The sequence below is a fragment of the Falco rusticolus genome, chromosome 6 (genome assembly GCF_015220075.1).
Source record: "Falco rusticolus isolate bFalRus1 chromosome 6, bFalRus1.pri, whole genome shotgun sequence".
Classification (NCBI taxonomy): Eukaryota; Metazoa; Chordata; class Aves; order Falconiformes; family Falconidae; genus Falco; species Falco rusticolus.
The window spans coordinates 3,863,247-3,891,142 of record NC_051192.1 but is presented as its reverse complement, the minus strand read 5'-3'; the positions used below and the strand labels follow the sequence as shown (position 1 = coordinate 3,891,142).

At 44.5% G+C, this 27,896-nt stretch overlaps 1 protein-coding gene across 1 annotated transcript; it reads right to left on the bottom strand.

The window, feature by feature from the left end:
- Positions 1-5,359: 5,359 nt before the first annotated feature.
- On the bottom strand, positions 5,360-27,177 carry PLEK (pleckstrin). The gene is made up of 10 exons (XM_037392117.1): positions 27,022-27,177; positions 26,524-26,689; positions 22,141-22,296; positions 16,611-16,792; positions 15,356-15,447; positions 14,433-14,617; positions 12,636-12,740; positions 10,842-10,925; positions 9,593-9,662; positions 5,360-8,722 (listed from the first exon to the last, which is right to left on the bottom strand). The coding sequence occupies exons 2-10, from the start codon at positions 26,569-26,571 to the stop codon at positions 8,583-8,585; spliced, it is 1,062 nt and encodes a 353-aa protein (XP_037248014.1). The 5' UTR covers positions 26,572-26,689; positions 27,022-27,177; the 3' UTR covers positions 5,360-8,582.
- Between the last annotated feature and the right edge of the window lie 719 nt (positions 27,178-27,896).

Genomic DNA, 27,896 nt, shown 5'->3' with positions numbered 1-27,896 from the left:
CGGAGTAAATAGGATGTCCCCCACCCACACACCCCAACTACGCAACATGGGTTTAAACCAGCCAGGCTTCTGTTCCCCTGCTGCACAAAATGTCCCGAGGTGCTGCACACAGCTGGACATCCAAATACCCAGCACTGAGGCTCAACCTGAGGTCCCCTGAGGTCGGTATTTTATTTCTGTATTTCCCAAACCGCTTGCGGTGTTAGAACCTTACTTGCAACTACCCAGCGCTGCAGTGCTCCATTCTCGAAGGGAGGAGCTGATAGTGTGGCTTTATTTCATCATGGTGCAGGATGTGGCTTTGGGCCATTGCCATTAACAGTCAGACTAAATGCAACAGAATGCACGAGAAGTTTAATCACCACAGGCTTTTCTTCATTAGACCACCCAAATTTCAAAGCTAATTTTGTTGAGAGAAGTGTTTCTTCTGATAGGCTGGCACTGACATTTCAGGTCTCTGTCCAGGTCATCTCTGGAAGGTACCAAGCTATCCCAGCTTTAGCCAGAGCAGTTAGGCTCAGGACTGGGATCAGCTGCTTCAGCCCACCAGAGCTGACAGAAAGGTAATAAAGATGTGCAGATGGGAGGTAGTAGTGTTATTTTTTTTTTTATTTTCTGTCCAAATTAACTTGGGTAGAGGCACATCAGACCCCCAAGAGCATCCTGACTGAGCAGCATTGGTGGTTGGTTTTCAGCATATAGCTTGTTCAGAAAAGACTGTCCCCAAAACCATGGAAGAAATGACCTGCTGCATTTAACATTTAAGCTTCTGGTCAGCACAGCAACACTAAGAATTGGGGGGTGGGGGTGGTTTTTGTTGGTTTTCAAGCTTCAGTGCTAAGGGTTAGACCCACTTCTGCTATTCTGGTAAATCAAAAAAAACCCCAAACTATGACTGTGGTTAGAAGGATGAGAAGGAGGGAGGTGATGGACAGGAAACTCAGAGGTCCTGGGGGACCTACCAAGATGAAACCCAAGAGGACAGTTCTGTGTACCAGCACAGCTGCCTGCAGCCCCCACAAACTCCTCAGAATTGTCCTGTCCGACACTGCCACCCATGTCCAGCAACCACGGATTTACAAAGCCAGGGTGGGAATATCAGCCTGCTAGAGCATGCAAATTAGGCACCACATTACCTTATTTTGATCCACATTTTAAAATATTTTTAGAAAAGCACGTGCTGGTTTTAATGCACAGTCCTTGAAAATCTTAACAGGCAAGCAGCAGCTCCTTGGCCCATACAGGGGTGTCAGCTGCACCGGCTGTTCTGTTGCTGAGATGCCAGACGCTTAAAGCTGAACACAAAGACTTCTCCAGATGCCACAGGACACCACTGGTAATGTATCATGGTAATGCCTGATAATGGATCAGCCATAGCACTAAATATTGCTTTTAAACATCCCAGTGATACCAGAACACCAAATACAAAAGACCACAAGATGCTACCAGCTACCTGTTGCAGAGCCCAAGGCAGAACTGAACGTATAGGTTGAGCAAGTTGGGAGCAGAAGGAAAATGTCAGGCAAACAAACCACCTTAAGCCTTTAATCCTAAAGGGGGAGAAAAGAAAAGTTGAGAAAGACAAAATATCTTTTGCAGCAGCAGTATCTTACAGCTAATAAACAAAATATGACAATGCCCCAGAATAACTTTACTCATCTGTTCAACTGAGGGAACATTTTCAATAGCTTCCACTATTTTTCTATCACAATGCTAAAGAACAAGATCTCCTACTAATTTAGCTGGGAGATCCTAACACCTAGGTTCCACAAGACGCAGTATATAGCCATTTGACAGTACAGCAGGTAACAGAAAGGTGCCTCGTGTTTCATCTCATGTGGCTGACCAAAGCAATCAGCTTTTCTAATGCTCCTTTCTTTTTGAATATCACTAGTCTGTAGACAATTTTATCACTAAATTACACTGCTCTTTAAAGTCATTCTAACATGCAATTTGTATCAACACACGTACTTAGAGATAATAACACTTGGGGCTCGTCAAATGCTTAAATAGAGACTGTTAACGGCATCCGATACCCATACAGTAACCAAACATCAATACACAGCAATAGGTACGAGGAGTGGAGAGGAAGTTCTTGCTGTTCTGGAGGGGTGACTAAAGACCACATGGGGTGTTGTGGAACATCTGAATTGCCACTGGGCATTTAAGTTTCTGTATCAGAGTTTCAGTTGATGATGCCTATAAAGCAGAGTCAGAAGCTCTCTTTTGAGATTTGGAAGTTCACCTCAAAATAGCTTGAGGAAGAAGGAGGTGGGGTGGGGGGAAGAGGAGAAAGGGGAAATTTAAGATGCAACTTTGGGGCAAAAAGTTTACTTCCTTTAAGTAAAAATATTAAGTTAAAAAAAAAAAGAACCAAATCTATTTTGCCACTTATCTACCAGAATGATGCAGTATTTCCTTTTATTAAATAGAACACTATATAGAGGTGTTAAAAATCTGATATAAGTAACTCTTCCTATTATTCAAAAATATCTCACGCATGTGTGTTGTTTTTGTTACTGTCCTTTGACCATCACATGCTATAGGGAGACACACAGCAACTTAAGCCTTCCAGAGCAGGACACCTACATACACACACAGCAGAAGCAATGAAGGACAGAAGAGATTGTGTCTTGTTTTTCTTTTGATATGGTGCTTAAAAAAGGATTTTCAGACTTTTTCTTATGATGTGGAAGCAGGTGCATGAAAAGACTGATTATACATTGATTTATATAATTGTCAATATGCAGTAGATTGTTCTAGTGTATGTGATAAAGAGGAAGGGGCTAATGGCAATAGACTAGGAAGAAAGTTCTGTGTTTTTTTAAATATCTGGGGATTAGGATGGGGGAAGATTGGGGTGTCTTAGTTTGGGATTTGTTGCCTTTTTTTTAATTAAACTAGTTGATCCCCAGTTTCTCCTCCTCTCCCTCGATCACTCTGGTTTATTAATATTCAAGATTTTGATGAAAGACATACTGAAGGCAAAATTTTAAAACTGACTAACATAATTTCCCTTCCTTTCAACTGCTGAAAGCAAAAAAATCCACCAGTGTCATCAGCATTTGCCTTCGATGCCTTTCCTCCCTCCTTCTCGGTCATCTTTTAGTGGGATGGAGAATATATTGCTATCTTCAGAGTCTATGCAGGGAAGGTGGAGGATGTTACTGTACCCTGTTACACTTACAATGGGAGTCCAACTAAGTATGAAAAGCAGCATTTTCCTCAGCTTTCATACACAGATTTACTTTCCCTTCAACCAAACTGAAAGGAAAAAAAAAATACCAATCTACAAGAAACAGAAACAAGGCATGGAGAGCCACAGTTTTGGTTCTAAATGCAAAGCAGGAAGTCCTATGTTCTAATCCAGGAAACAAAGAAACAAACTTAATATGAAACCAAATGAGAAGCTCTGTTTCAAGCCTCCTGTGTAACAACAAAAGAAGAACCTTGTTTTCAGTCAGAGATTTTTGAAGGGCATTTTTCTGTTTGCTTGGCTTGCAGAACACCAACCCATTTTAAGAAGTAAAGCAATTCCTAAAATACCTTCAAAAGGTAATGAAGTCAACACGTTCAAATTATTCTTCATGCACCAGATTCAATTATATCATCATCTCACACCACAAACACAATGCATAGGTACAGGCGGCGGCTCCCTGCCACGGTCATTTTTCAGATCGGCCAGAATGAAGTCTCATTCGAATACTGAAGCTGCTTCCACAGAGCTGGCAAAAGACACTCTCCTCTTCCAGGCTGCAATCCAGCGACTGCTGAAGCCAGGTGTGAGCATTGCAAAGGCTCCGCATTGCAACGAGTCCCCCTCGAGCAGCCGAGCCACGTGCGGTGGGCAGGCCAGGTCATCTGGCACAGCACCGGCCACAACGCCGACACCGCCTCAGCCGTTTGCTTTTTGAGTCCTCTTGGTGTTCCCTGGTGTCACCCAAGTAACACAGAAAGGTAGGAGAGAGAGACTCGGGAACCTTGCTCCTGAGCGGCGGAGAAAGGGTAAGAAAGACCCCTTGGCTCACTGTGGACACGGGTCACAAGGAGCAGGACCGAGATTTCCACCCTGCCTCTGGGTGTTAACAGGGCTAACATCTGACACTGCACACTGAGAACCGCTCATCTTATGGGATAAATAATACAGCTGTGTAATTAACTGTATGATCTTGAAACAGGCCTTCAAAGCAGCGGCTGTGCGAACAGTGCAGCATTTGACGTTACCCTAGCTTGTGAAAAGAACCTCTTGCATATTGTGGCATATTATTAACCCATGAGAGCACATATGTTCCACTTCGATTTGCTTTAGGACAAACTCAAGGTAATATATTTACTTCAAAATAATTCAGGTGGGTGGGCTAAAGAACTTGGCACTGTTTATTGCATGGCACATGCAGTTTTCTCAGGCTGCCAAAGCCGTCGAACCCCAAAACTCCTCCAAGAAACGTGGCTGGTAAGAAGAAAATACTTCGAGCACACAAGTTACCCAGCAGGAAACCCCAAACAAGAGACAGGAATTTGAAGCCCAACCCCAAGTCTTCTGCTGCACACAAAAGTTCACGCTGAGCACAGTAAAATATCTACACATCAACGGGAAGACCGCAGTCCACAAAGGAAAATACATGCAACTTCCAAAACCCCAACTGAAGGCACCCCCAGAAATACCGACTACCAACAACCAGCAGGGGACTGTTACCTACTTGTTTTGCTTTTTAAAGTTCCTCCTATAGTCTCCTACGGTTTTAAATGGTACACACTCAAAAAAAGCTCCCCACAAAAAAAGCCAATTCAACCTCCCCCACCCTGGCACAGCACTTCTGGCCTCACCAGACAGGTTAGTTCAGGGAAGTTCTCGGGGTTCTTAGTTTTGCTGCTGCCCAAGCCTGAACTCAGAACAAATGGGGATGCATCACAAAAAGATAAAAAGCTCTTATCCAGGACTCTGTGAAGAAAGTTTAAACCTAGAATAACTTCTGAAGTATTTGAGAACAAATTAGGAAAGAAAAAAAAAAAAAGAATTGGTGTTTAATGTTTGTAACAAAGTGAGCTCTAAGACAAAGGCAGCAGCAGTATTACTGCACTGAAGAATTAGCTGCAATATCGCAAGAAAGAATGCAAAAAAAAACTTGGTCTAAAAGAGAGATTTTACAGTATACACTAGATCATACCTCAGAGACCTTAACTATTTTTTCCTCTTCATGAACAAACTTTGATTAAAGATTTCTTAATTAACTGCTCTATTACCAAAACCACATTTTCAGTAAACCTTTAACACTTTATGTTAACGATTCCTTCAAATAAAAAGCAAGTACGGCACACTGCAAAGAACACACCAAAATAACTACATTTAGCAACAAAATAATACTAATGTTTTTTAATTCTGAAAACATTTAGCAGGGAAAGTAAACAGCTCTTGGAAACCACTGCTAGAGACAGGCTAAGACAGAGCTCCCTCCAGATGTGGTGTTTACAGCATTATACCAAGAATTAACACCTGGAAGCTCGTTGGGTGGTTGCAGTTCTCCTGGACGTTATTTTTTTGCTGTGTGTGGTTTGCTTTGTCCTGTTTTCTTTTAAACCACGGCAAAAGGAGCTCCATGTCTACATGGGTGTTTTTATGGGTGGATGGTTAATAAACATTCCTGAAAACCTGACTGTAATAAGCACGGAGTGAACGTTCCAGGGGAGGGAAAAGTCCTCACTGTAAGATGTGGTAAGTCAAACACGAACCTAAGAGGATTTTTATAGTAGATCATACAAGTCTTACAGTAATTGGATATTATAAATATAGTCCTTATCCACAATGGTTTATTTTGTTGTCCTTTATTCTATGAAGAAAGACTAATTCATGTTACAAGTAAAAAAGGAACTGATGTTGATGTAGTAAGTGCTGAGTACGTAGAAGCAGCGTGATTTAAATAGTTAAAGGGTGAAAACAAATGGAGGAAGCAGGGCATATGAAGGTCTGCTCTTCTGTTTTTCCTCTTTCGATGGGTAGTTCCTTGCACCAGGCCTGCTTTCTCTTCTCTTGGGCTAGTACCCAGGGTACATGCCACCTCCCTTCCATGTCTTCTGAGTACTAGGCTGGCCTCATAATCTGTGACAGACTCGTAGTTGCTTTTTAATACTAAATTGCCTCGGACAAGATCTATTTAGTACCTCTAGAAATGGTAGTGATGTAAAACTAATTTTTTTTCCCTTGTACACAGACATCTATGACAGTAGCCCACACCCCCTTGTCTCAGCTCTGGTAGCTCCCTCCCGAGCGACTTTTCTGACTCAGTTCAAGGGTTGTGATGATTGTCATCATCCCTTGCACAGTTTCTAAGGTCAGGCTGCTGGTGGCAATTCAGGTACCTACTCTGATTTTCAAAAGCACTGGCATGTGTTAGGAAACTAAATGCCTGTGAAAACTAGCCCCAAAATAACCCTGGTCCCCAGCGCATCCCTTGTGAAGAGCTTATCAGAGAGAAAGAGAGGTCCATGAAACGTATTCGTTTTCTTGTCAGGCCTTGTCTGGAAATGGGCTAGAGCACATTCACCCTGGGATGTAGAGCTCGTTATTGACGTCAAGGAGTACATGAGAACCTGACTGAAAGGAAGAACAGTTGGAGTCACTCCCAGTACCAGTCTCAGACAAATGAAAGCATTGATAGGTGGAAATGTAGGTAGGCATCAGACGTAAATTTCCAATCTTCTTGTTTCCACCAAGAATAAGACACCTACAAACCCTTGTGATCTAGCTTCAAAGTAACTACCTGTGTCAGAGACCCTGTTGACACAGTCTGGTACAAACATCAGAGCTCTTCCACAAATACACTGACCAGCACCATCTGCCAGAGGACATACTGTTCATAGGCGGGCAGCTGTAACCCTGGCTGGGCACGGGGAGAAATGACAAGGTCAAAGACTGCTAAAACTTTTTCATTTTATTAAAAATTGGTAGTTGCATCCCTCTGCAAAGCTGGGTAAATTTCTGTTTGGTTGTGTGGTGGGTTTTTTTTTTTTTCTATTTTCCTGTGTCATAGGGTATTTTTGAGTTGGGGAGCTCTGAAAGCAGCAACCACAAAGCAATTATCAAGAAAGCAGGCTAAGCAAACTGGGTATCTTTTTGCCATGAGTCTTCCTTCCTTAGAAGGACAGACCAGGCTTCCGTGATTCTGTCAGCTTGCATGAGATACAGAAAATGCCTGCCAGGAGCTGATTGCCTCCGGTGTCTTAAATGGACACGATGACGATGACGCGGTGCCTGCCAGCCCACTGCCCCTGCAAGGCTGTGTTTGCTTTGTGATAAGCAATACTAAGGCAAAAGACCTGCAGGCTCACTAGCTCAGATACAGGTATAATTAAGCAGAATCAAAGAGATGCTTTAGCTGCGTTTAGATTTGTTTTTAGACGGAAGAAATCTAAATAAGAATTTTTAAGGATAAGGATAATAAGGTACCTTATTAGATCTACAAATAGTTTTACAAGTTTTGAAGTTTACTTGCACTCAGTCTGCATCAGGAACAGCCTATGTGCGGAATCTGACATTAACTGGACTTTCAAGTCCTGCTTAAAGGTTAAGACTTTGATACAGTCAGACAAAAATATAAGGATTGATCAGATAAACTGACCCTGTCAAATAATAATGTTTATTTCAGTTACAGCAAGCATAAGGTTTCTCTCATATTACTAAGGCACAGAACCAAGGACTGAATATGTTGCTAGAGGTTAAAAAAAAAAAAAAAAAAAAAAAAAAAGAAAAAGCTAAACAAAACCACTTCAACCAGTAGATCAAGTAACCAACCCATGGATTCTTTCCCTCCTCCTGTAAGGTTCTTAACTCACATACAAGTCAAATCAGCAGTACGTGACACCCTAACAACTGCGTTGGAGCCCTTAATGAAGGGAAACAATGGCACTAGGGCAGATTCTTGTGGATAAATTTAGCAAAGGTCAAAATCAGGTGAAAAAATGTTGAACTGAGATCACTTTGAGTTTGAAATGCTGGGGGAAGGGACTTTTCCTCATACCACTGTCATTGAGTTGTACTTGCTTTCCACATGGTCCTTCCATAGCAGCCTGCCGTCTTCCCTTCCTTAACACTGAAGGATTATAAAGGAGTGAACCAAGTTTCCAAGTGAATGGATTTCTTTCCTTACATCTATGGCATTACTTGTATAGGTGAACAAGCAGTAAAAAGATTGGGTAAAGAAGAAAGTGTCAAGTTTGTCTTGGGAAGACTTTGAAATATCTGAAGATACTGAGACAGGCTGAATGGTAGGTGACTACTGGAGTTTCTCGCTTATAGTCAGTGACAATGACTCTGTCCCCTGTTAATGGTGAAATTCTATCAGCTGTGGCAGCATGGAAAGATATGATTATGCTATCATTGAGTAAAATATTACCATCACACCAGTGGAAAAATGTTAGTTTGTTTGTGCCCACTATAGAATTAAAACTTACTACCCGCCCTCACCCGCATCCTACGAGCCTTAGGATGCCTTTCTGGATGATAGTGATTTCTCTCAGTGAAATGTTAAAGTCCCTGTTTTAAGCAACTAATTTCAGTTGTCTGTCTTCTCGCTGGCAGGTCATCTTCATTTCCCAGTCCTAGAAACTGCCTGAATCGCTTTGATCCACTCTGTACGCTCTGCAGATGAGGCTGCTTGCAAGTAATAGTGGATTTCATTTGCTGTGATGATTTCAAAGAGGATGTTGTCAACATCATACTTCTTGGCTATGGGGAAGAAATAAGGAAGTCAGCTATGACAGAATAAAGTCTTGCATTTACAACGTTTCTCCCTTTACAGGCTGTAAGGGGATTCCTTTCCTTTCTACAGCAGCGCCTGGTTGGGCCTTCACAGACAGGTTGCATGATGGAGCCCATGAGACAGGTCTCCCTCTTGGAGAAACAACCCGTGAATTCTGCACATTTCACCTTCAGGAGTCTCTGGTTAACCAATCTCCAAGCACGGAAGGATCTGGAATCCTGCAGACAGGTCATATTCCCCAAACCCTCCCATGCCTTGTCAGCTCCAAACCCAAGATGTTCAAGGTCATGCCACATCCAGAATCCCTGGTTCTTTTCATACCTGCTGGCAAAGCCTACGCAGGTGTTGAGATGCCAGCAGACTTTTCTGCTGGGTGTGATGGCCTCTCCCCTGGAGAGAAGAACACGTGGAACGTGTTTCTTGTTCCCTGCAGCAATGCTTAACCATTGCTGTTCCCACAACTTCTCATTTGGGGAGGGAACAGAGCGTGGGCAGTAATAATTTGTTGGCATAACCACTTCTAATGTAAAGCTTTCATCACGAATTCATCAACTAAAAAAAGAAAACTCTGCTTACTCTGTCTAAGGCCAGTTATCCTAACACAGGGATGGTGTCATCCTTTTGACAAGTCTTGTCTAAACAACTGACAAAACCCTGTTGTCCTTACAGTGTCCTTCTCCAGTAATTAAGACAGCAACAGAGAGACTAGTTACTAGAGAAATTACGGAATCATTGCACGTGGATTGCTTCTGAGTAAAAAGCCACTTGTGATTTCAGGCAGATTGAAAGAATGTACAAAAAACGTATTACACAGCTCATTCAACATGGTTCCTTACTGTCTGGCATGTCTTCCACTGCTGTCACCACGCAGCCTCTCAAGTGAATTGCTCCTAGTGGTTCTTCTCCCTAGTGAGGACACGAAATCAAAATGAAATGCAACACTTCTGGAACTGCTCAGTTGTGAATATCTGGCTACGGCTCCCAGATGGATACAAAAACGTTTGCCGACTGGGTATGTCACCTGGGAAACCAGGGGACCCTCGGTCTGTACGTGACACGGAGCGGGGGGTGCAATAAGGGGAAGATGTACAAATAATTAGGAAATCTGTTTGGGGATTTGGAATTCAGGATCTGCAGAGTGTTAAGCATGTCTTGAACAAAGGTACAAGAGGAAGATAAGCCTTGTGCCAACTGTAATGTTTCTTTTGCTGTCACAGTGAATAGAAAAAGGACGTTAGTTAGAAAAAGAGTAGATCTTAGAAGTATTGTAACCAAGCAGCAAGAGCAGCTACACCCTTATTTACAATCTGGCCTCGTGGGCACTTCAGGACAGTGATAGTTAAAGAACAGGCAAAGATGCATTTTTGTCAGCGGAAGTTTCAAAGAAGCAACCCCTATAAACTGACAGCTCAGCCCTTCGAGAGGGGCTGCCAGGAGAGGGAACAGCAGGCTGGGAGCAGGGGGGTCAGAAACTCCACGGTGTTGATTCTCCACGTGTCTAGGCTGCCGAGGGGGACAGTGTGGCATGAAACACCTGTAACCTGCAACGGCACCGCTCCCGCAGCAACGCAGGATGAGATAAAACCTGTGGGCTGAATCTACCCGACTGCCAGCTTTTGGGGGGCAGGTTTTGCCCATGGCAATGCTCCTTCCTTTCTTAGGGTGGGGTCTGACCTGTTGGACTTAGACAAGAAATGAAATGCCGTGTCTCAGCCTGACACAGAAAATACCTCGGTTATAAACTGCAAAACGTCCCTGTTGTGTCCATCTGCACTTATGACCGAGTTCATTTCAATCAGGTGAGAGCATACATTAATTCTAATTAATCACAGGTAAGAGATAAGAGCACAGTTCAGTGTTACCTGTTCCCAGGTCTGGGTGGCAATTGCCACCCTGACTTGGCAGCCCCAGCAACCATCCTTCACTTTGCTTTTCCTGAGGATGGCTACGCCGTGTGAGCACAAACAGCCCTACCGTCCTGCTGGGGCTCCCCTATCACGCATGCCCGTGAAAATCCTCCACTCAGATACTTCCACAAGGCATTGGCTTTAAAACAAACAGGGAAATAAACCAAATGTCTCTTACTCCAGCAGGATCATAGTAGTGAAGGTATGCAGGGTCTTCTCTTAAAACAAACTTTCTCACTTTCCAGTTCTTCCTGCGATGTCCCTAGGAAAATTCAAAACCAGGAATGTCATGGACTGCCTTGCCTGCAAGCACTTGCAGTCACCTTACCCACACATGGGAGAACAGGCAAATACAAAAGGGAAAAAGCTGAATATTTTGGACAGGAAATATTCACCAGATTAGGACTTGAACCTGGCCTTTCTGCATCCCACTGATTTGCGCAAGAACTGGGCTATCATACTGGTTTCACTCTCTCTTTTTTTTTGTTTTTGTTTTTTTTTGTTTTGTTTTCTGTACAAAGCAGAACAGCCTCAACATGGGAGATTCCTCTAAACACATCTCATAGTCTGGTAGTTATGACATTCACATGAGGTCAGGGAGAACTGGGTTTAAATGCTTGCCAGAAAATGGCTGCAAAACACCTTGCAAGGAAAGTACCTTGGACTATTGGCAAGAACGAGCCAAAGGTCCTTCTCTCCCTGCAAAGACAACAACAACCACCACCACCACCAAAGGGTTATCTGGCCTAGGCACCCAGGAGAGGGTTCATGGCCAAGAAGCTCAAGCAGAAATACCCCCACCTTCCGATGTGGACGCAGATGCCTTATTGCCTGTTTTTGAGGCTGAAGTGATGGGTGGGGGAAATCTAGATCTGCTGAAAGCATTCTCAGCAGAAGCAGCGACACTTCCAAGTAATGATCCACAAGTCACTGAGGGTGACCAAACACTTCCTCTCAGTGTTTCAAAATACCGGTTTCTCAATTAGCTACACTGTTAGCAAGGAAGCTTGTACTAACTAGGCAGGCATGAATGTGACAGGGTAAAAGTTGGCAGAAAGACGTGCATCTGATTTGTTCCATCGCTTCTGAGTAATCCGCCTGAGCAAGAGTAACACAAGTGAGCACCACCAAAACGTCCTTAGGCTCCCAAGGAATATTTTAACAGTGGCGGTTTAGACTTGCTGTTAGGAAACGTTTCTTTACAGACAGGGTGGTCAAACACCAGAACAGGCTTCAAGAGAGGTGGTCGGTGCCCCGTGTCTGTCACTGTTTGAAAGGCACTTGGACAACGCCCTTAATAACATGCTTTAGCCTTTGGTCTGCCCTGAAGTGGGCAAGCAGTTGGACTGGATGGTCACTGCAGGTCCCTTCCTACTGACCTATTCTATTCATTGAAGAACTCTGGTCTTGCCTTCAGTTTACTAATATCTGCTTGCAATGGCCTCAGAAAGTAAGGATTTTACCATGGCATTCGCTGTATTGCTTACACTTTTGCTGGAAATGAAGGTACACAGTTATCTTCCATCTTACAAAGGGGACAGGATGAAACTTTGGTGACTGAAGGGACTCCTTTGCTCAGGTGCGCTGAAAAAGCCTGTGAAAACTGGCAGCTGAATCCGGTTGTGTGTCAGAGGGACAGCGGATTGGCAGCCTTTTTTACCTAAGTTCAGTTCTGCATCGTATCACTGACTTGTCACATCTCTTGCTCTAGCACTCTTTCTTGGTTAAAACTATAAACCATCTTATTTTCTAATAAGAGCCATAAATCTTGTAACATTGGACAAAAGCCCTGATGCCATGCTACAGCAAGTGTTCTTTGTGCAAAAGCAAGAGGGACAGAGATGAAACCTGTCACATGGGGAGGTGGCATAGGCTAGTTTCTCTCTTCTCTAAAGCTTTGAGGTATAAAAGACTAATCTTGTACCCATGCAACATCATCTCAGTGTAAGGATGGAACACGTTCAATACTAACCTGTTTCAGCAAACATCCTTGTTTGACTACTATGCCTCTGAATTCTTCTTTCAGGACTACATCATCATCACTAGAATTTCCCTCGCAGAAAAACCCACTGTCAGGCTGCAGGACCACAAGAGAAAATTCAGAAGTTACACAGGTGCTGCGTGTTAATGTACATGTACAAATCTGCCTTCCCTTTGGCCTCCCTCCACCCTGTTTTCTGCCCCCCAGAAAACCAATCCTTTTACTGGAAAAATCTCCCGGTGAGGTTGAGGAGCTCTCCAAGTCACCACGGAAGCATTTCAGAGTGAGGTAGGACTACACCAATGGGTCTCAGGGCATCTGAAGTGAGCTGGCGCATCTGTGTTTATGCCAGTGTCTCCGTTCTCCGTGATTCTTGGTGTCACATTCCCTCCGTGACAGACTGCCTCAATCCCATGATGTTGCAGGTTTTCAAATGCACAGACAGCAGTTCACATGAAGCAATGCCAGCACAGCCAATACCCTCCAGGCTGGCCATCCCTGCACCCAACACACCCTTTCTCTTCCTCCGCCCATTACGACCATCTAGAATTTGGGAAGAAGAAATGCTCTTCAGCTAGGCTGTCTTCTCCAACAAGAACTACCCCTAATTTTGGAAATCTGCAGTTTCCTATAGCTGTGATGTTGCGCTGTGTGCACTGAGCACTGGCTGTCTCAGGACCTACGCGTCGTGTCCATTCCACACCAGATAAACTGTGACGTTACTTACTGAAACTTTACACTGTTCAAATGATGTAAATGCAGGGGACCCTTTGTACGGTTTAGAGCAAACATCTGTGCTGCCTACTTGCATGACAGCAAGTCAGACATTGGCCTGCTGTGGCCTCCTCATGCCACATTGGTGTGGAATCAAACTAGAAAGAAGCTGGAAGCAAGCAGAGTGCACGTGGGCTGCGAGAAGTGTCCCAGGTAGCCAGGAACTGCGGTGGCCACAGGGCTACCTTCACCAGCAATGTCTCTGCTTCCATTGCTGCACAGGGCAAGTCTCCCTAGCACAGACACATTCTAGGAAAACAAATGAAGTAATGGTAAAGTCATTTTACTGAAGTCAAGTGATCTATGTGGTAAATATAAACAGAATTCTAATATTCAAGCGTTTTACTTGACAGAAGGCGCACTTTTTTGTTAACTTGAGTTCATAAGCCAAATATCTTTCAAAAAAAAAAAATTTGACTATCATTGTGATATTGCAAGTTCTTCAAGTCAATCCACAGAATGCGAAGCAATAAATTGAAAAGGCTGGGTAAGCTACCCAGGACAGGCATTATTGGGGGGTATTACAAATTGTTGCTTCTTCCCTCTGTACAGCTCTGTGTGTGTGTGTGTGTGAGTGCGTGCGTGTACATACACACTAAGTCAGGTTTGATGGCTCAGCACCAAAATGGGTTTTATAGCTTGTGCCACCCTGAGAAGCCCCATGATAATGAATTACTCTCTTCCCTTCCACTGAATCATCAGGGGAACTGATTACTAAATTCTGGTTACTGGTAAAATTACCAGGAACAAAGTCTAAGTTAAAAAACCCAGCTTGAGCTCAGAACTCAGTTCACACTTAGAAGTCTGCCAGAAAAAAAAAAAAAAATCTTGCTTACAAATATTCAAGTGAGCCATTTTGTTCTGAGAATCACACAGGGAAAGACAATTAACGTGGATCTCTCCGTTTCTGTACAATCTTTCCTCCGGTACACTTAAGAAACCCAATAAGAAGCATGAGAAAAGCAGAGCATCAGTAAGTGTGAGACAATAAAAACCCCAGAATATAACACTCACGAAGTAATAGTAGGCATCGCTGAGATCTAAGAAGGGGGTGTCTGAGAGTCCCTCGGCAGCAGCCTTGGACGTGTCCCCTGCAGGCTGTAGGTAGCCTTCACTCAAGAGGGACGAGGCAAGCATGAGACCTTCTTTGCGATTTCGGATGGATTTGCTGGACACCAGCCAGTCAATCACAGAGGTGCCTGGTTACAAAGGAACAAACAGTATCAGCCACAACCCAAGACAGACACGACGAAGCCTGAAAACACACAGGCAACAAGCCTATTCCATCCATTCATCAACCTCCTGAAAGATGTTCTTAGTGACAACGCAGAGCTGATCGGGAAGGATGCTGGGGTCATCCAGTGAGGTACAGCTGATCCAGCTGATGGCAGGGGCCAGCACAACTCCTGGACACTGTAGAGGAGCGGAGAGCTGGGAGGGCAGGCAGGGCTGAGCTGGGAAGCCTCGGGGACAGGGGAGGTATGAAGGACAGCCAAGCCTGGAGAAGCCAGTCTTCCAGGCTGCTGTGTTACTGACACAGTGCTGTCATCACAGGGTGACTTTCGACTCGTGCCCTCACAGACTTGACTTGGAGCAGGACAGGAATTACAATGTGACACAGTTTGTTGATGAAAAGTTCAGAAAGGAATAACTCTTTTGTAGTTAAGTGTTTCATGCGACTTTCTACAAAGATCTACTTCAAACTTTCTGGCACTGGTTAGATTTCCTCCTCCCCTCTTGCTTTCCATGGCCATAACTGAACACTTTTCCAAGCCTCATCCTTTGAGCACCTCCTGTGTTGATCAAGAAAACATCTCCCAGGTTTTCCTTTCAAACTTCTCTGTGCTTTACAGAGCTTAGCGCTGTTTTATCTATCTTTAGCCTCTTGGCCCTTTGCTCCCTTCATTGTATGGAAAAGAGAGACAAGAGCTCCTTACCTGTAAAGCAGTGATTGAACACCTTTTTATCTTTTTCCAGCTTCAACTCCTTTATTCCCTTTTCAGGATCTTTCATTGAGAGGTATAAAGCGCTATGCATAAAAAGAACCACAAAAGCTGTTAGCAAATAAAAAGCTTTAGCCAGTTCGTACAATAATATCATTGTCATTCAGGGGATCTTCACATTTTGCTGGCACATTGCTCTCTGCAGTACTATAGCTTAACTTTAATCTGCTGAAAAATTGACGTTGCCGGGCCTGGAGGCCTCACTACGTGGCTGTCACGGCTGCAGGAGCAGAGGGGAGAGTGTGCAAACGGCCCTGCACACCCCCGTATTCTGAGACTGGAACAACGTGTGGGGCCTGCCGTACGAACGGAGGAGCGCCCACCGCTGGGGCACCTTCACAGGGCCCCTGTGTTCCCCTAAAGGTCCTTGGCCGAGCAGAAAACCTGTCACTAACATCCCCAAAGCCCACACGCTCTCAGAGGCCCTAAGTAACCTCAGCGAACCCTGGTGTGACTTTGTTCCTCCCACCCACTTCTCACTTGCTCAGAATTCTAATTCCTTGGAGCTCTGGAATAACAAGAAGGACAAATATTAAATGTCAGAGGTTAAGTCCTTTGGCTTGTCAGTCAGGGTGACCCTCTGCCGAAGCCTGTGAAGTCAGATTTAGTTGCATCTTGGCCCTGGGCTGTTTTACTGTCCTATAAGGAGCATTGCAGGCTCGCTCAGAGGCAAAAAATAAGTTGTCCCTAATTTTTTAAAGCATTGACCAACAGATGGCTTCCTGTGTGTGCCCTGTATCTCCTCTCCTTCCTTTGCCAGCTCCAAATCCTCTGGCAGGCACCACCAGGCTAACATCAGCGTTTCTCTGGAGAGCAAACAAAAGGTTTAAAATACTTTTACAATAAATTATATATTGTATAAAAATGCCTCTCCCGGAACAATCACACTTTGGCTGGAGTCTCCTTTGGCACTGCAGCATACTCAGAAATCTCATCAGCAAAATCCTTAGATAAATCAGCATGTTTTGGTAAAAGATGATGTATTAAAAATGCTTTTCCCAGTTCTGATCACTAGCTCATTTCTGCCACATTGTACGCTCTGGAACTGTTAGTCATGCAGAAAGGACCCAGTGAAACCAGAGAGGCAGCATGGGCAGGCATGCTCACAGCTCTCCCAGACCAAGGTTACAGACCTGGCACACTGTTTGTGGATGGAAGGAAACGGAGGAGCAGAGCTAGGAGAACAAACCTCAGGTTGATTGTTTCAGGCAGTCTGATAGACCTTCTCGTGGATTTTCTGGCAAACCTTTGGCCTCCATCTATGCAATGAATTGCTTTCTTGATATCCCGTACCCAGGCATCTCTCTCCTCCAGGTAGGCAGCTTGAAAAAAGTGGTCCTGCTGCTTGGCTGCAGTGAGCTTGAAGACAAACTGGAATGATAAATGATGGGTTTTTAAAAGTTACTTTGGTGTAGCCAGTTGGGCACAATTAACCTAGCACCACCACAACATACAGCCTACCCGTGCCTAAGGGACTATGGAAAGTGCCTTAGAAGCACAGTTAAATTAAAAAAAAAAACACTCTGAAGAAAAACCTAAAGGCGGCAGTGCAGGTCAGTGCTCCTTTTGTTATTTCCCTATGAGCAATCCTGGTGATGTCAGTACAGCCAAGGTGAGTAGCACTGATATAGCTGCTGATTTTAACTTTGACTGGGAAGTTCAACGCAGCTGAAAGGCTGAAGTGCCCAGCCCCTGCAGGTTTAGGGTGGGTGTAAATTCATCTTGATGTTTATAGCAATGTGGTCAGTCTGAAGGAGGGAAAAAACCCACATCGTGTTGCTTAGCTGCTGATTCATAAGGGAAAAAAAGGTCACAGTCACACTGGAGAGTAGCTGAACACATCTGCACCCTAGCAAAGCCTCAGGGGCTTGGTAGGGAGATGATGTATCCAATGCTTGGCTGTCACAACCTTGTGATCACTACCTACCTAAACGCACTAGAAACAATGGAAAGTCTGTATTTCCCAAAAATGAGAAAAGATCTTTTAAAGGTAGTTCTAAGCAGAAAAAAATAACACCAGCCTGGAAAAAAAACCCAACCAACAACAAACCAAACCACAAAGTTCACAGTTTGATCTCGTTTTCATTCAGTGATCTTTTTGATGGAAAATCTGGATGTAATTGCTCAGTCAAGACGGTTTCCACTTCTTCTAAAATATAGTTCCACATAAGTAGTTTTATTAGAATAAATAAAACAGGTTCTGACTCAGCAGGCATCTAAAAACAAGGGGCTAATCAGTAAGCAAACAGCACAGCAATATGAGGGCAAGTAAAGCAGAGACTATCGTCAGAGAGCAGCGCACAGTGAACCTATAGCAATTAGATCAGAACACTGAATGAGTCTCCTGAAGCTTCTGTTTGTAAATGGCACATTTCTGAACATCCCTAATACGCATCTTCCAGATTGTTGCCAATGGAAAAAAAATCTGACACCTTCAAATGGTGCAAAGTCCCGCTGGCTTTCATGGAAGACAGATTTCAAATGTACAAAGCAGCGAGTCCTCAAAACTCCATTTCAGACAGAATGTGACCATTTCTTATCCGACACTGTTTGCATTTCCAGCAATATCCACCTTTTCTATTATGCAGTAAAGAGCTACATCCTGAAAATCAATGTATGGTGCATGTGCAAAGAAAACAGACAGATCTCTCCAAATCCCAATATCCAAGGGTGACGCTAACACACCAGATTAACAGAACAAAATATCAAAGCATTAAAGCAAGTTTTTAGCAAAGGGAAGATCAGCATTCTTCAAGCTGAAGAGCTGAGAAGCAACATATAGATAAATACTAAAGAAGTGTTTTTGTTCCCAGTACAGAGGAGACTGGGAAAATTCTCTTAAATGTAGCTTTTAGAAAGCTAGGTCACTAAGCTGGACATCCAGGCTTCCTCTGAAACTGGGGAAGAGGTTGAGTTTCCAATGCTAGAAGTGACCAAGTCTCCCTCTGATGATGTGTATCTGTTTGTGCTTTTGAGAAAGTTAGACCATTAGACCAAACTAAACACCACGATTTTAAATAGCTTAAGTTAGGACAAATTAATCTGACTATAAGCAAGCACACATGATAATGCTATCCACAGAAAAGCCGTGGGGAAACAGAGAAAGCACAAGTATAGCAGAATTAACATCACATTAAGCCATGATCAAACTTCAGATCAAGAACAGCAAAGAGCAGTGAATGCATTTTGAAGTAAAATCTCAAAATACGCAGTCGCAGCCTCTTCTGAACAGGCTATTTTTGTTTAACAAATCCAGGATTGCTCCCTTTCCCCTCAGCACCTACTTTTTGGAAATGATTTAGTAAGCAAAGGGTGCTGGTGATGTGCCCTGAGGTTTTCAGCTAGGTCCTGATGCAGATACACAAGCCGATTCAAAAAGCTGAAATCTAACCAGATGAATATAAAAACCTGCTCATGGCTCCACAGTCCCTGCTCCAAACAGTGCTAAATAATTCCGAGCAGTCCTCAATAGTCCCTGCTCCACACTGGTCAGGTGAGTGAGACTGCACTTAAAACTGACCTAATGAGAATTATCCCACTTCTCACCCTACAGAAATTCTGTCCTAAAAATTATACTCGCATTTCTAGCCATATGAAGTAAATGAATTCAAACCACTAAGAACCACAGTAATTCCCATAAGAACGGGAACAGAACAACTGTATGTTTTGACATGTGACCAACGAGAAAGCAGGACGGAATGCAGAGGCATTGGATTCAGCAGTATAGCAAAGCTGTAAAACCTAAGATACAAAAGTCATTTTTTATATACTTTATATACTACATTTCCAAGGAATACATGTAGAAATTTAGGTTTAATCATATCGGGCAGTAACTATGTGTAAGAACAACCCCAGTGATGGTGTGTTGCAGTTTTGACTATGGAACAGTTCAAATTTTTAGCGAAAATACATAGCCAGGGCTATAAGTCCATGGACCTGCAGAATGACCTCACCGACTCAGTAAGGAGAATCTGCTCCAGCACCTGCCGAATAGTTTGGATTGCTTCCACTGACTTCAGCAAACTGCGTCAGGTCTCATTTATGAAAAGGTGTTTTGGGTGCCTCAGCCCCCAGGTCTGAGCTCCTTCCTTTTTACTCTACTCTCCCTCAGAAAAGGCCCCACCAACTACAATGAAACATAATGCAAAACTCCAGATGTAAACTCATAATGTAAAACAAAGCATGACATAAAACTCAATGCAGTCGAAGGAACGATCCTCAAAGACTTCATCACCCTTCGATGCAGAGACAATGCCGCTTCTGCAAACTGCCACATCCTCAACAGGTGAGAATCTCTCTTCAGGAGGCACCAGATCCTTCAGACCTCTCTGCCTATTTTGTAGAATATGAATGCACATACGCTGGTGAATTACCTTTTCACGATTGTTAAATGCATTACTGTTACCGACGTTTCCAGGCAGCTACCATAGACCAATACTGATGTCAGTGCCTCTGTGGGAGTTAAAAAACAAATGACAACAAAACCAAATGCCCTCGCCTTGCCCCAAATTGTTTGGAAGGGAAGGCTTTGTGAGAAAAATTTCATTTCTACCATTATAATGTCAGATCTGTGATACTCTTGAACATAGTACCCTTCTCCCCATGCATTATACCTCATGTATAGAGTAAGGAGAGTTGTGCTGAGGCATATTAATTAGATAAGGTAGGAACATGGCTTATAATCGGCAGAATTAGAAGTAAATGTCTGCAGATACACTTAATTTCTGTTCCTTTTTTTGGCTGTTTAATGCTCCTGCCCTGTGCTCTAGTCCCTAGATGCAATTATTCATTCACCTTTATTATTAATGGTTTGCAATAGATGTGAAGCCAAGTGCTGTAACAAAGAGCTCCCAGCTGGTGCCCAGGCAGTGCAGTGCCACACAGCCACGCTGGCTGAAGCAGGAGGTCCGATCCAAAGCTGCAGGGGTTAAACAGTAAGGTTTTCCCAGGCATGCCCACCAGCGGCTCAGGCAGGAGCTGCCAGCAATAAGGAAGAGTAAATGGGCTTGACCAGCAGTCAGTCAAACCCTTCAGGATCAGTTGGACAATCTCCCTTGCCAGCTCAGAGAGCAAAAACCTATGATGGGCATGGGGTGGGAATGCATGATCGTGCAGTTCTCCTTCCAGGCATGGTAACAGTCTCCTCCTGTGGACAACTCCCAGTACCTAGAGAGAGCCAGGAAGAGCAGGTAGCTCTTGATCCTGCTCCAGGTGGGATTTCCAAGGTAATGGCCCTCTAAAGCATTTTGTTCCCAGGAGAAGCAGCCATCTACAACTTCTTTGACTCAGCACAGGATTAACAACAAACTTTATTCTCTACCCCATCCTTTTATTGTACTGCCTTAAAGACAGCTTTTACTCTAAGAGACTCTTTTTCTTAACAGATGTAAGTCTAAAAAGACTCCCTAAGAATCAACTTATTTTTTTTCCATATAAATGTGGGGTCTGCAGAAAAACAACCAACAAAAAAAAAAAAAAAAAAAAAAGAAAGAAAGGAGCAGAAGAAAGAAAAGCAGAAAGGAATGGAAAAGGAAAGCCAGCAGGCTCAAACTTGACACCAGGGACCCTGACTCTGCTTACCACAAAACCTAAGGGCAAGGATAATTCTCCTCAGTTTACTCATATGAGAAATTGCAGCTTGCTCTCTCCTACTTTCTTTGTATTTTTCTAATGCTCTCAAAGACTATCTTTAGTCAGGCATCCTTGCAGTAAATTGCTTTAAACCGTAACTGGATAATCTTCCCGATTGTGGGGGACCCCTTTGTCGCAGGAATTCCTGGGGCTTTAATGCCTATTTGATGAAACTGAGTTGCTGACATAAATGACTGACTAAAGATATGATTCTTTGCTCATACCAGAAACCCTGTTTTACCAGCAAATGTTTTTCAGGAACCCTGTAACAAAATACCTTGGCTTGTACAGTTATCTTCCTGCATCTTATTTTCTGTCAAATAAGACTCAGAATTTGTGCACACAGTGACCTGTGTGTTTCACTGGGCACCAGGACCTCAGCCTGTCTGTTTGCTACCCTTGACATTAGAGATCCCAAATGTCTAGGCAGCATTTGAAGTACTTTCTCTAAATCAGTTTTGCTTTTTGCTTGCAAGTCACTTAGTGACTTAGACTCTTAGTCACTTGCAAAAGCCCTACAAGTAACAACGCAGTGGGTCATTAACACAGACCACATGAATCTGAAGCGTGTGGCATCGGGTAGTTACGAAATGGTAACAAAAAGGTTTAGAATACAGCTTTACTTGGCCATTTTTGTCACAGCATTTATTTCCTTCCTGTGTGAGCAAGTCAGTCCTTGCTCTTGGACAATAAATAAATGCTTCCACCGAGTATGAAATAGTTTCTCACACCTTTATTCTGTGGCAGCTAGATTTATATTTAATGCAAGAGTTGCACCATTCAGCTGCTAAGCGTCCTCACAGCAACATAATTTAGCTTTGCTCTTTGACAGACTCAGAGATTAAAAAAAAAAAAAAAAATTAAAAATCATTTTCTGATTTGCTCCTCTGGAAGTATCCTGAATTTTTCCTGAGCAGTCACACTTTTCAAATACTACACAGGTCCAAGCCTGCTTGTGATCTTCTAAGACAAGTGAGAATTGCCACTATGATGAGTGTAAGGAATTTGTAACCCCAAGCCTTTTGCCCCTTCAGTGCTTCCAGGAGCCTAAGTATACCATCAATTTTTGTTACAAAAGAAGTACTTACCATTCTTTTGCCAAAATCTTGGCATGGGCTGTTAATAGAGCTTCCTTTTAGTGGTATCATCCCTTTGGGGCTGTTGTCAGCCTTCCGCTTGTAGAATTCAATTCCATCTTCTAAGAGCACGACCCACATTGGCTTCCAGGTATTAAACATGCTGCCCTGCATCAATAAATCACCGTGTATATTATGGTCAATAAATCACTCCTCACATGATATGCACTTAAGATACAACCTTCCAGGGAGTGCCTGGAACTCTATAGTTAGTGTTTCAAGGGGAACATACCACAACCCCACCCACCTTACGATGGAGGGGGAAAAAAAATATTGTCGCTATTCTTTTGACCACCATTAATTTCCCCTTGCGGTCACCCCAGCCATGAGTTTTCCCAAAATAGCATTGCCTGCCTGAGCAGGTGGTTCTCCAGTGTCAGGTAGTCCCAACCGCTGTCTTCAAGATGACATAGTGGCAATATCATGAATGATCCTCAACATTTCAGGGTGTGAATTAGCACATTAGGACTGTCTCATTAACTTGGGCATCCTGTGCTATATTTGAGGCTTGATGCTACAGTACAGTGCGTTGTTGAGGCTTGGCTGGCTGGTAAGAAAGCACACATCTTGGAGGATTTCTAGACATATAAGAACAAACTGTAAGAGTAATGAATAGTTTAAGGGCCTGAGGCCACAGATCTCCAGCTGCTGTGGTGAGGAATAGAAATGCTTCATTTCCTATTTTAAAGCTTTTACTTCCTATTCCTGAAACACAGCTGTTAGATGTGAGAAATACGGAGATAAAGACAGGGATGGATCCTACATATAGTACAACACACAGCAAAACTTTCAGGGACTCCGAGAGGAACGACCTGTTTCTCTGTGTCAGGCACAATTAACCGCTAGAATTACTGAGACCGTTGCACTCCAGCTAGGTGACCTCTCCGGACCTGCCTGCAACCAGCTTCAAAAGTAGTCACAGTTCCCGACACCCAGGTGACTTACTGCTCAGCCCAATCATAGAATCACAGAATTATTTAGGTTGAAAAAGACATTTGAGATCATCAAGTCCAACTGTTAGCCCAGCACTGCCAAGCCCACCACTAAACCCTGTCCCTAAGCGCTGCATCTATGTGGGTTTTTTTAAACACCCCCGGGGATGGTGACTCCACCACCTCCATGGGCAGCCTGCTCCAATGCTTCACCACCCTTTCAGTGAAGAAATTTTTCCTAATATCCAACCTAAACCTCCCCTGGCACAATTTGAGGCCGTTTCCTCTTGTCCTGTCGCTCGTTATCCAGGAGAAGAGACCGACCCCCCCTGCCTACGGCCCCTGTCAGGCGGCTGCGGAGAGCGATCAGGCCCCCCCTGAGCCCCCTCCTCTCCAGGCCAACCCCCCCAGGTCCCTCAGCCGCCCCTCACAAGGCTGGTGCCCCAGCCCCTGCCCCAGCCCCCTGCCCGGCTCTGGACACGCTCCAGCCCCTCCACGTCCCCCTGCAGTGAGGGGCCCAAAGCTGAACACAGGGGTCCAGGGGCGGCCTCACCGGTGCCCAGCGCAGGGGGAAAATGAACATTTAGACATGCTCAATACCAACAGTTCCTCTGAAGAGTTACCAAAACACAACCAACACTTGTGGGCCCCAAATCAGAGGCTATTCATCACAAATACTGGCTTGCCTTGCTCCTTCTGTTACAAAGAGAGACCTAAATTTATTCCGCCGCCCCCTACAGCTCCGTGCACAGCATCCCTGTCCTCTCCCAGTGTGGCAGCTGAGCACCACTGAAGCTGCAGGCAGCAGCAGCAAGGCAGCCCGCGGTGCTGTGCCACTGCCTGCCTTCGGCTGGTTAAACCTGAGAGCTGAGCAGGGGTAGGCGACATTTGCATTATGTTTTTTCCTGCAGAAGTGACCAGGGCACAAACCTGCTGAGTCTTTTTTTATTATTGTTATTATTCTCCAAATGAACCCTTTGTCACAGCCTTTTTGGCTGCCCTACCTTCCAAGAAAGGCTTTTTGCACTCTGACTCAGACCTTATGTTCAACTACAGGGTGGGGAGGGAAAACCTCCAGCCAAGTTCTCATTAAGAGCAGGACCCGCTTCCAGCCTCTGCGGCCCTCAGAGGTGCCCCATAAAAGAATGTTATCTTCCAAAGGAAAGTCACTGCCCCGGGGGGTTCTCTGGACACCCAGTTAAACAGGGAACTACTAAAAAAACGCCTCCTCTCAGTACCACATATGGGTTTACTGCTGTTTTCTTTTCTCTCTCACTTTTTTTTTTCTTAATAAGCCGTAAAAATTTACCATTTTCTCAGAGCTCAGACTACCCACTGGTTGATTTTCTGCTAAGAACTCAATTAAAATGATGAGCCAAGACAAGAACTGTTGCAATTTCCTCGTGTGGGGTTACCACAGGTTAGAAAACTTCTGCTCATAAAGAGGCAAGTCCAACACTTCCTGAAGACCAGACTCCGACACGCTTTGCCAATGGAAGCCACCACAGAGCAGCGTCAGACGGGCAGTCTCAGATCCACACCACCGGCAAACAAACCCAAACAGGGTCACACTGTTCCCATCTAAAACATCTCACGAAACCCTAGCAAGCAGGGTGCTGGATTTGATTTTCCTGGACTGAAAAACAAATTGTCACATCCCCTCCAAAGATGGCACATACAGATGGGTGTTGCTGGAATTACCCTCCGAAATCACCAGCCACCCTAAAAACACATGCAACTTCCCTTTGATAGAACGACTTCTTTTTATAGCATCTGTGGCACTACAAGATTTGAAAATTAACTGTTTCTTGTGCTCAGAAGATGACACATGGTCCACAAAAGATACAGATGGAGGTTTAAGCTGACCTAAATCAACACTGAAGTCTGAACCCACATTTACTGGAGGTCACATTGTCCCAGCTAAAGCACTGACCCCCAGGGACAGCACTGGTCCCCAGTCTAATGTAAATACCAGGACAAAGTCAGTGACAAATGGTTTTCACTCCCTGCAAAGAGAGCTGAGGCCGCATGGATAACTCCTTTGAGAGGTCCAATCCTTGGCTTCACTTTACAGGCATAAAGGTGAGGAGAGTACATAATTAACAGGTAAGGTTAATCAGGAGCATGCTCATCCTTGCTGGAAGCTCTGGTTGTGGGATGCACAGCAGCCTCACTGATGTATCAAACAGCTGGTACCCGTCTGATCTGTACCTTCTGCTCCTTTTGCCCTCTAGCCCTCCCTCCAGCATGCTGCTGCTCAGCACCACCAGCATCAGCTCACCCGTGAAGGACAGAGCCACCTGTGAGGCTGTTCCGGGAAATGGCCACAATTCCCACTTCCCTGTCACCACTGCAATGGCACCCAGCAGCAACTGCATTAGTACCGCACAGAAACACTTTTTGGGGACCCAGCACCCCAAGGAATATGAGGGACTGATGCTGGCACATCTGTATGCATCTTTTCCCCAGCACACCCAGCAGGCACACAGTCTGGGATTGTCCCAGTGTCCAGGTTTCCAGCCACTGCCCTATCGTGGAGGAATATACATCTCGTGAGCCGCTTGCTCTATCTATCAGGAACTAGAGATGTGCAACCTGCACAGCACAAATTTGTCTCCTTCCTCATGACAGCACCACTGGAGCTTTGTGATTACTTTATGAACATACTTCCTTTCAGTATCAGTGGAAATAAGACTGAGGAGTGGCCTCAGTCCCGTATTAAGAGATCCCTCCAGCCAGCTGTTCTAATGAGTGAAATTCTCATTTGGATGAGCAGAGACATCACAGGAGAGAGCTCGTCTCTTGCTCCAGGACTGACGCTGTTTAGTGTGGCTGCTTTCAGCCAGACTGATCTCACTAAGGACTTAAATGAAAGTCAAGGCTTTACCCTATGGGCTCCACCGCAAAAGACTCCAGAGCAGAAGTTACTGTGGGGCAAAAAAAAAATAAAATTAAAAGCAACTACCTTCGCAAAAGAGGGAAGTGTCTGTGGCCCCACACGCTGTCTCTAGGCCAAGGTGATCTGACCTCTTTAATCTCACTAGGCTTCCCTGATGTTTAACTCAGCGATTAAGCTCAATCAAGTAGGCTGCGGCCATTTCAAGCTGTTACCTGTTTTGCCAAGCTTCCACTAAAGGCATTAGGTTACTTCATAAAAACACAAATCTTTTGATCCAAGGGTACATCTGAGATACATGCAAAATGCTTTATAACTGCTAGCAAGTACCTCTATAATCACTAACACCACCTCGTTTTACTGCTCAAGGAATTCTGTTCATTTGCATTTTCTTCTTTGAAAAAAAATCATTTTGTTAATAACTGAAACCCAAGTGTGTTTTCCTACACCTCCTCAGCCTGTTCAGAGTTAGTTCCTCCCCGGCTCCGTCCAAACCTGCTCACTTACCTTCTTAACCAAGTAGCCCTCCCTGATGCGCATGGGTTCTCGCTCCATGGCTCAGGCAATCCAGCTCTCGGGTCTATCAGCACTGGCAGGAAAGTTCTTCTGCAGCGCAGTCCGTGGGCTGGCGTTCTTTACAGCACAGCTGTGTCACTCTCAGAAGTTCCCCTGCCTGCTAATCACATGAAAACAAGCCCGTTTCCTCTTACAGAGCGAGAGATAGGGAAACGCGGAAACACGTGTGTATTTATAGTTTGCCTTTGACAGAACAGCCAACAGCCTGACAAAACACTCAACTGTATCAAACGCAGCCAGCCTTGATGACAGAGCCCTGGGAAATTAAATAAGCATTTTAGTGCCCGATCCAAAGAAATCAGGCCCACTGCAAATACACAAACTCTAGCAAAACAACAAAGAGGTGGCGTGCTGTGTTGCTGCTTGGTGCATGCCAAAAGGATCTTAGCAGCAGGTTTCCAACTCACTGGTCCAGTCACTTCGTCCCACCTTTGAAGCCTGTCTCCCGGTGGGTGAGCACATGAGGTCTGGCAGCGAGCTGGAGAGCTCTCGCTTGGGTAATGGCAATGCACCCTCTCCTGATAGAAGAGGTTTGTTTATTAGACTTCATCAGATTTCAGAGTTTGAGGCTGAGGCACCCCAAAGAGGTTAGCTGTCAAATAAGCACAAACGGATTAAACCAGCGCATCACATAAAGCACCGCAGAACGTCACTTCCTACGAGTATCTTTTACTTGGTGCAGAGCTCATTTGGCTATATTTGGTAAAAGATAAGGCAAACCCACAATTTTCCAAAAGTTGATATATACCAGAGTCACAATCCCTCTTCGCCATACAGAAGGAAGGGTGGCGGTGTATGGGAGGCAATAAGGACGCTGCTGCATCACCAAGAGCAGAGTATTCTCCCATGCACAAGACCCCAAATCACTTCTACAGCTAAGCCCACTCAGATAAGGGCTGAGCCCAGAATTACTCCACCTGTCACCTCTGCCACTGATAAAGATCCCCAAACAGGGACCTTTTCCACAGACAGAAATTCCTGCTCTCCGTTTGACTCTCTCCCAGCCTTTACTCAGGAGGATCCAGGAGCCCGATGAGGTCCGTGGTAGAGGATCAGAGGGTTAGAAGAGCCCTCAGAGAGTCACTCCTCACTGATGCCTATTTAGCGGCTCTCCCACAGATGAGACCTCACTCCTTCCTTGGTTATCTGTATTAGTCTTTCCAACCATCCCAACTGCTGAATGTTTCTCCTCACTGTCTGAATTGAGATTTTCCTTTCCAGAACTTTCTAAACTAGCTGCTGCTTAAATGACCCCTCCAGTCTCACCTTCAAGCAGAGCACTTGCCTGTCCCAGCAGTCTCAGG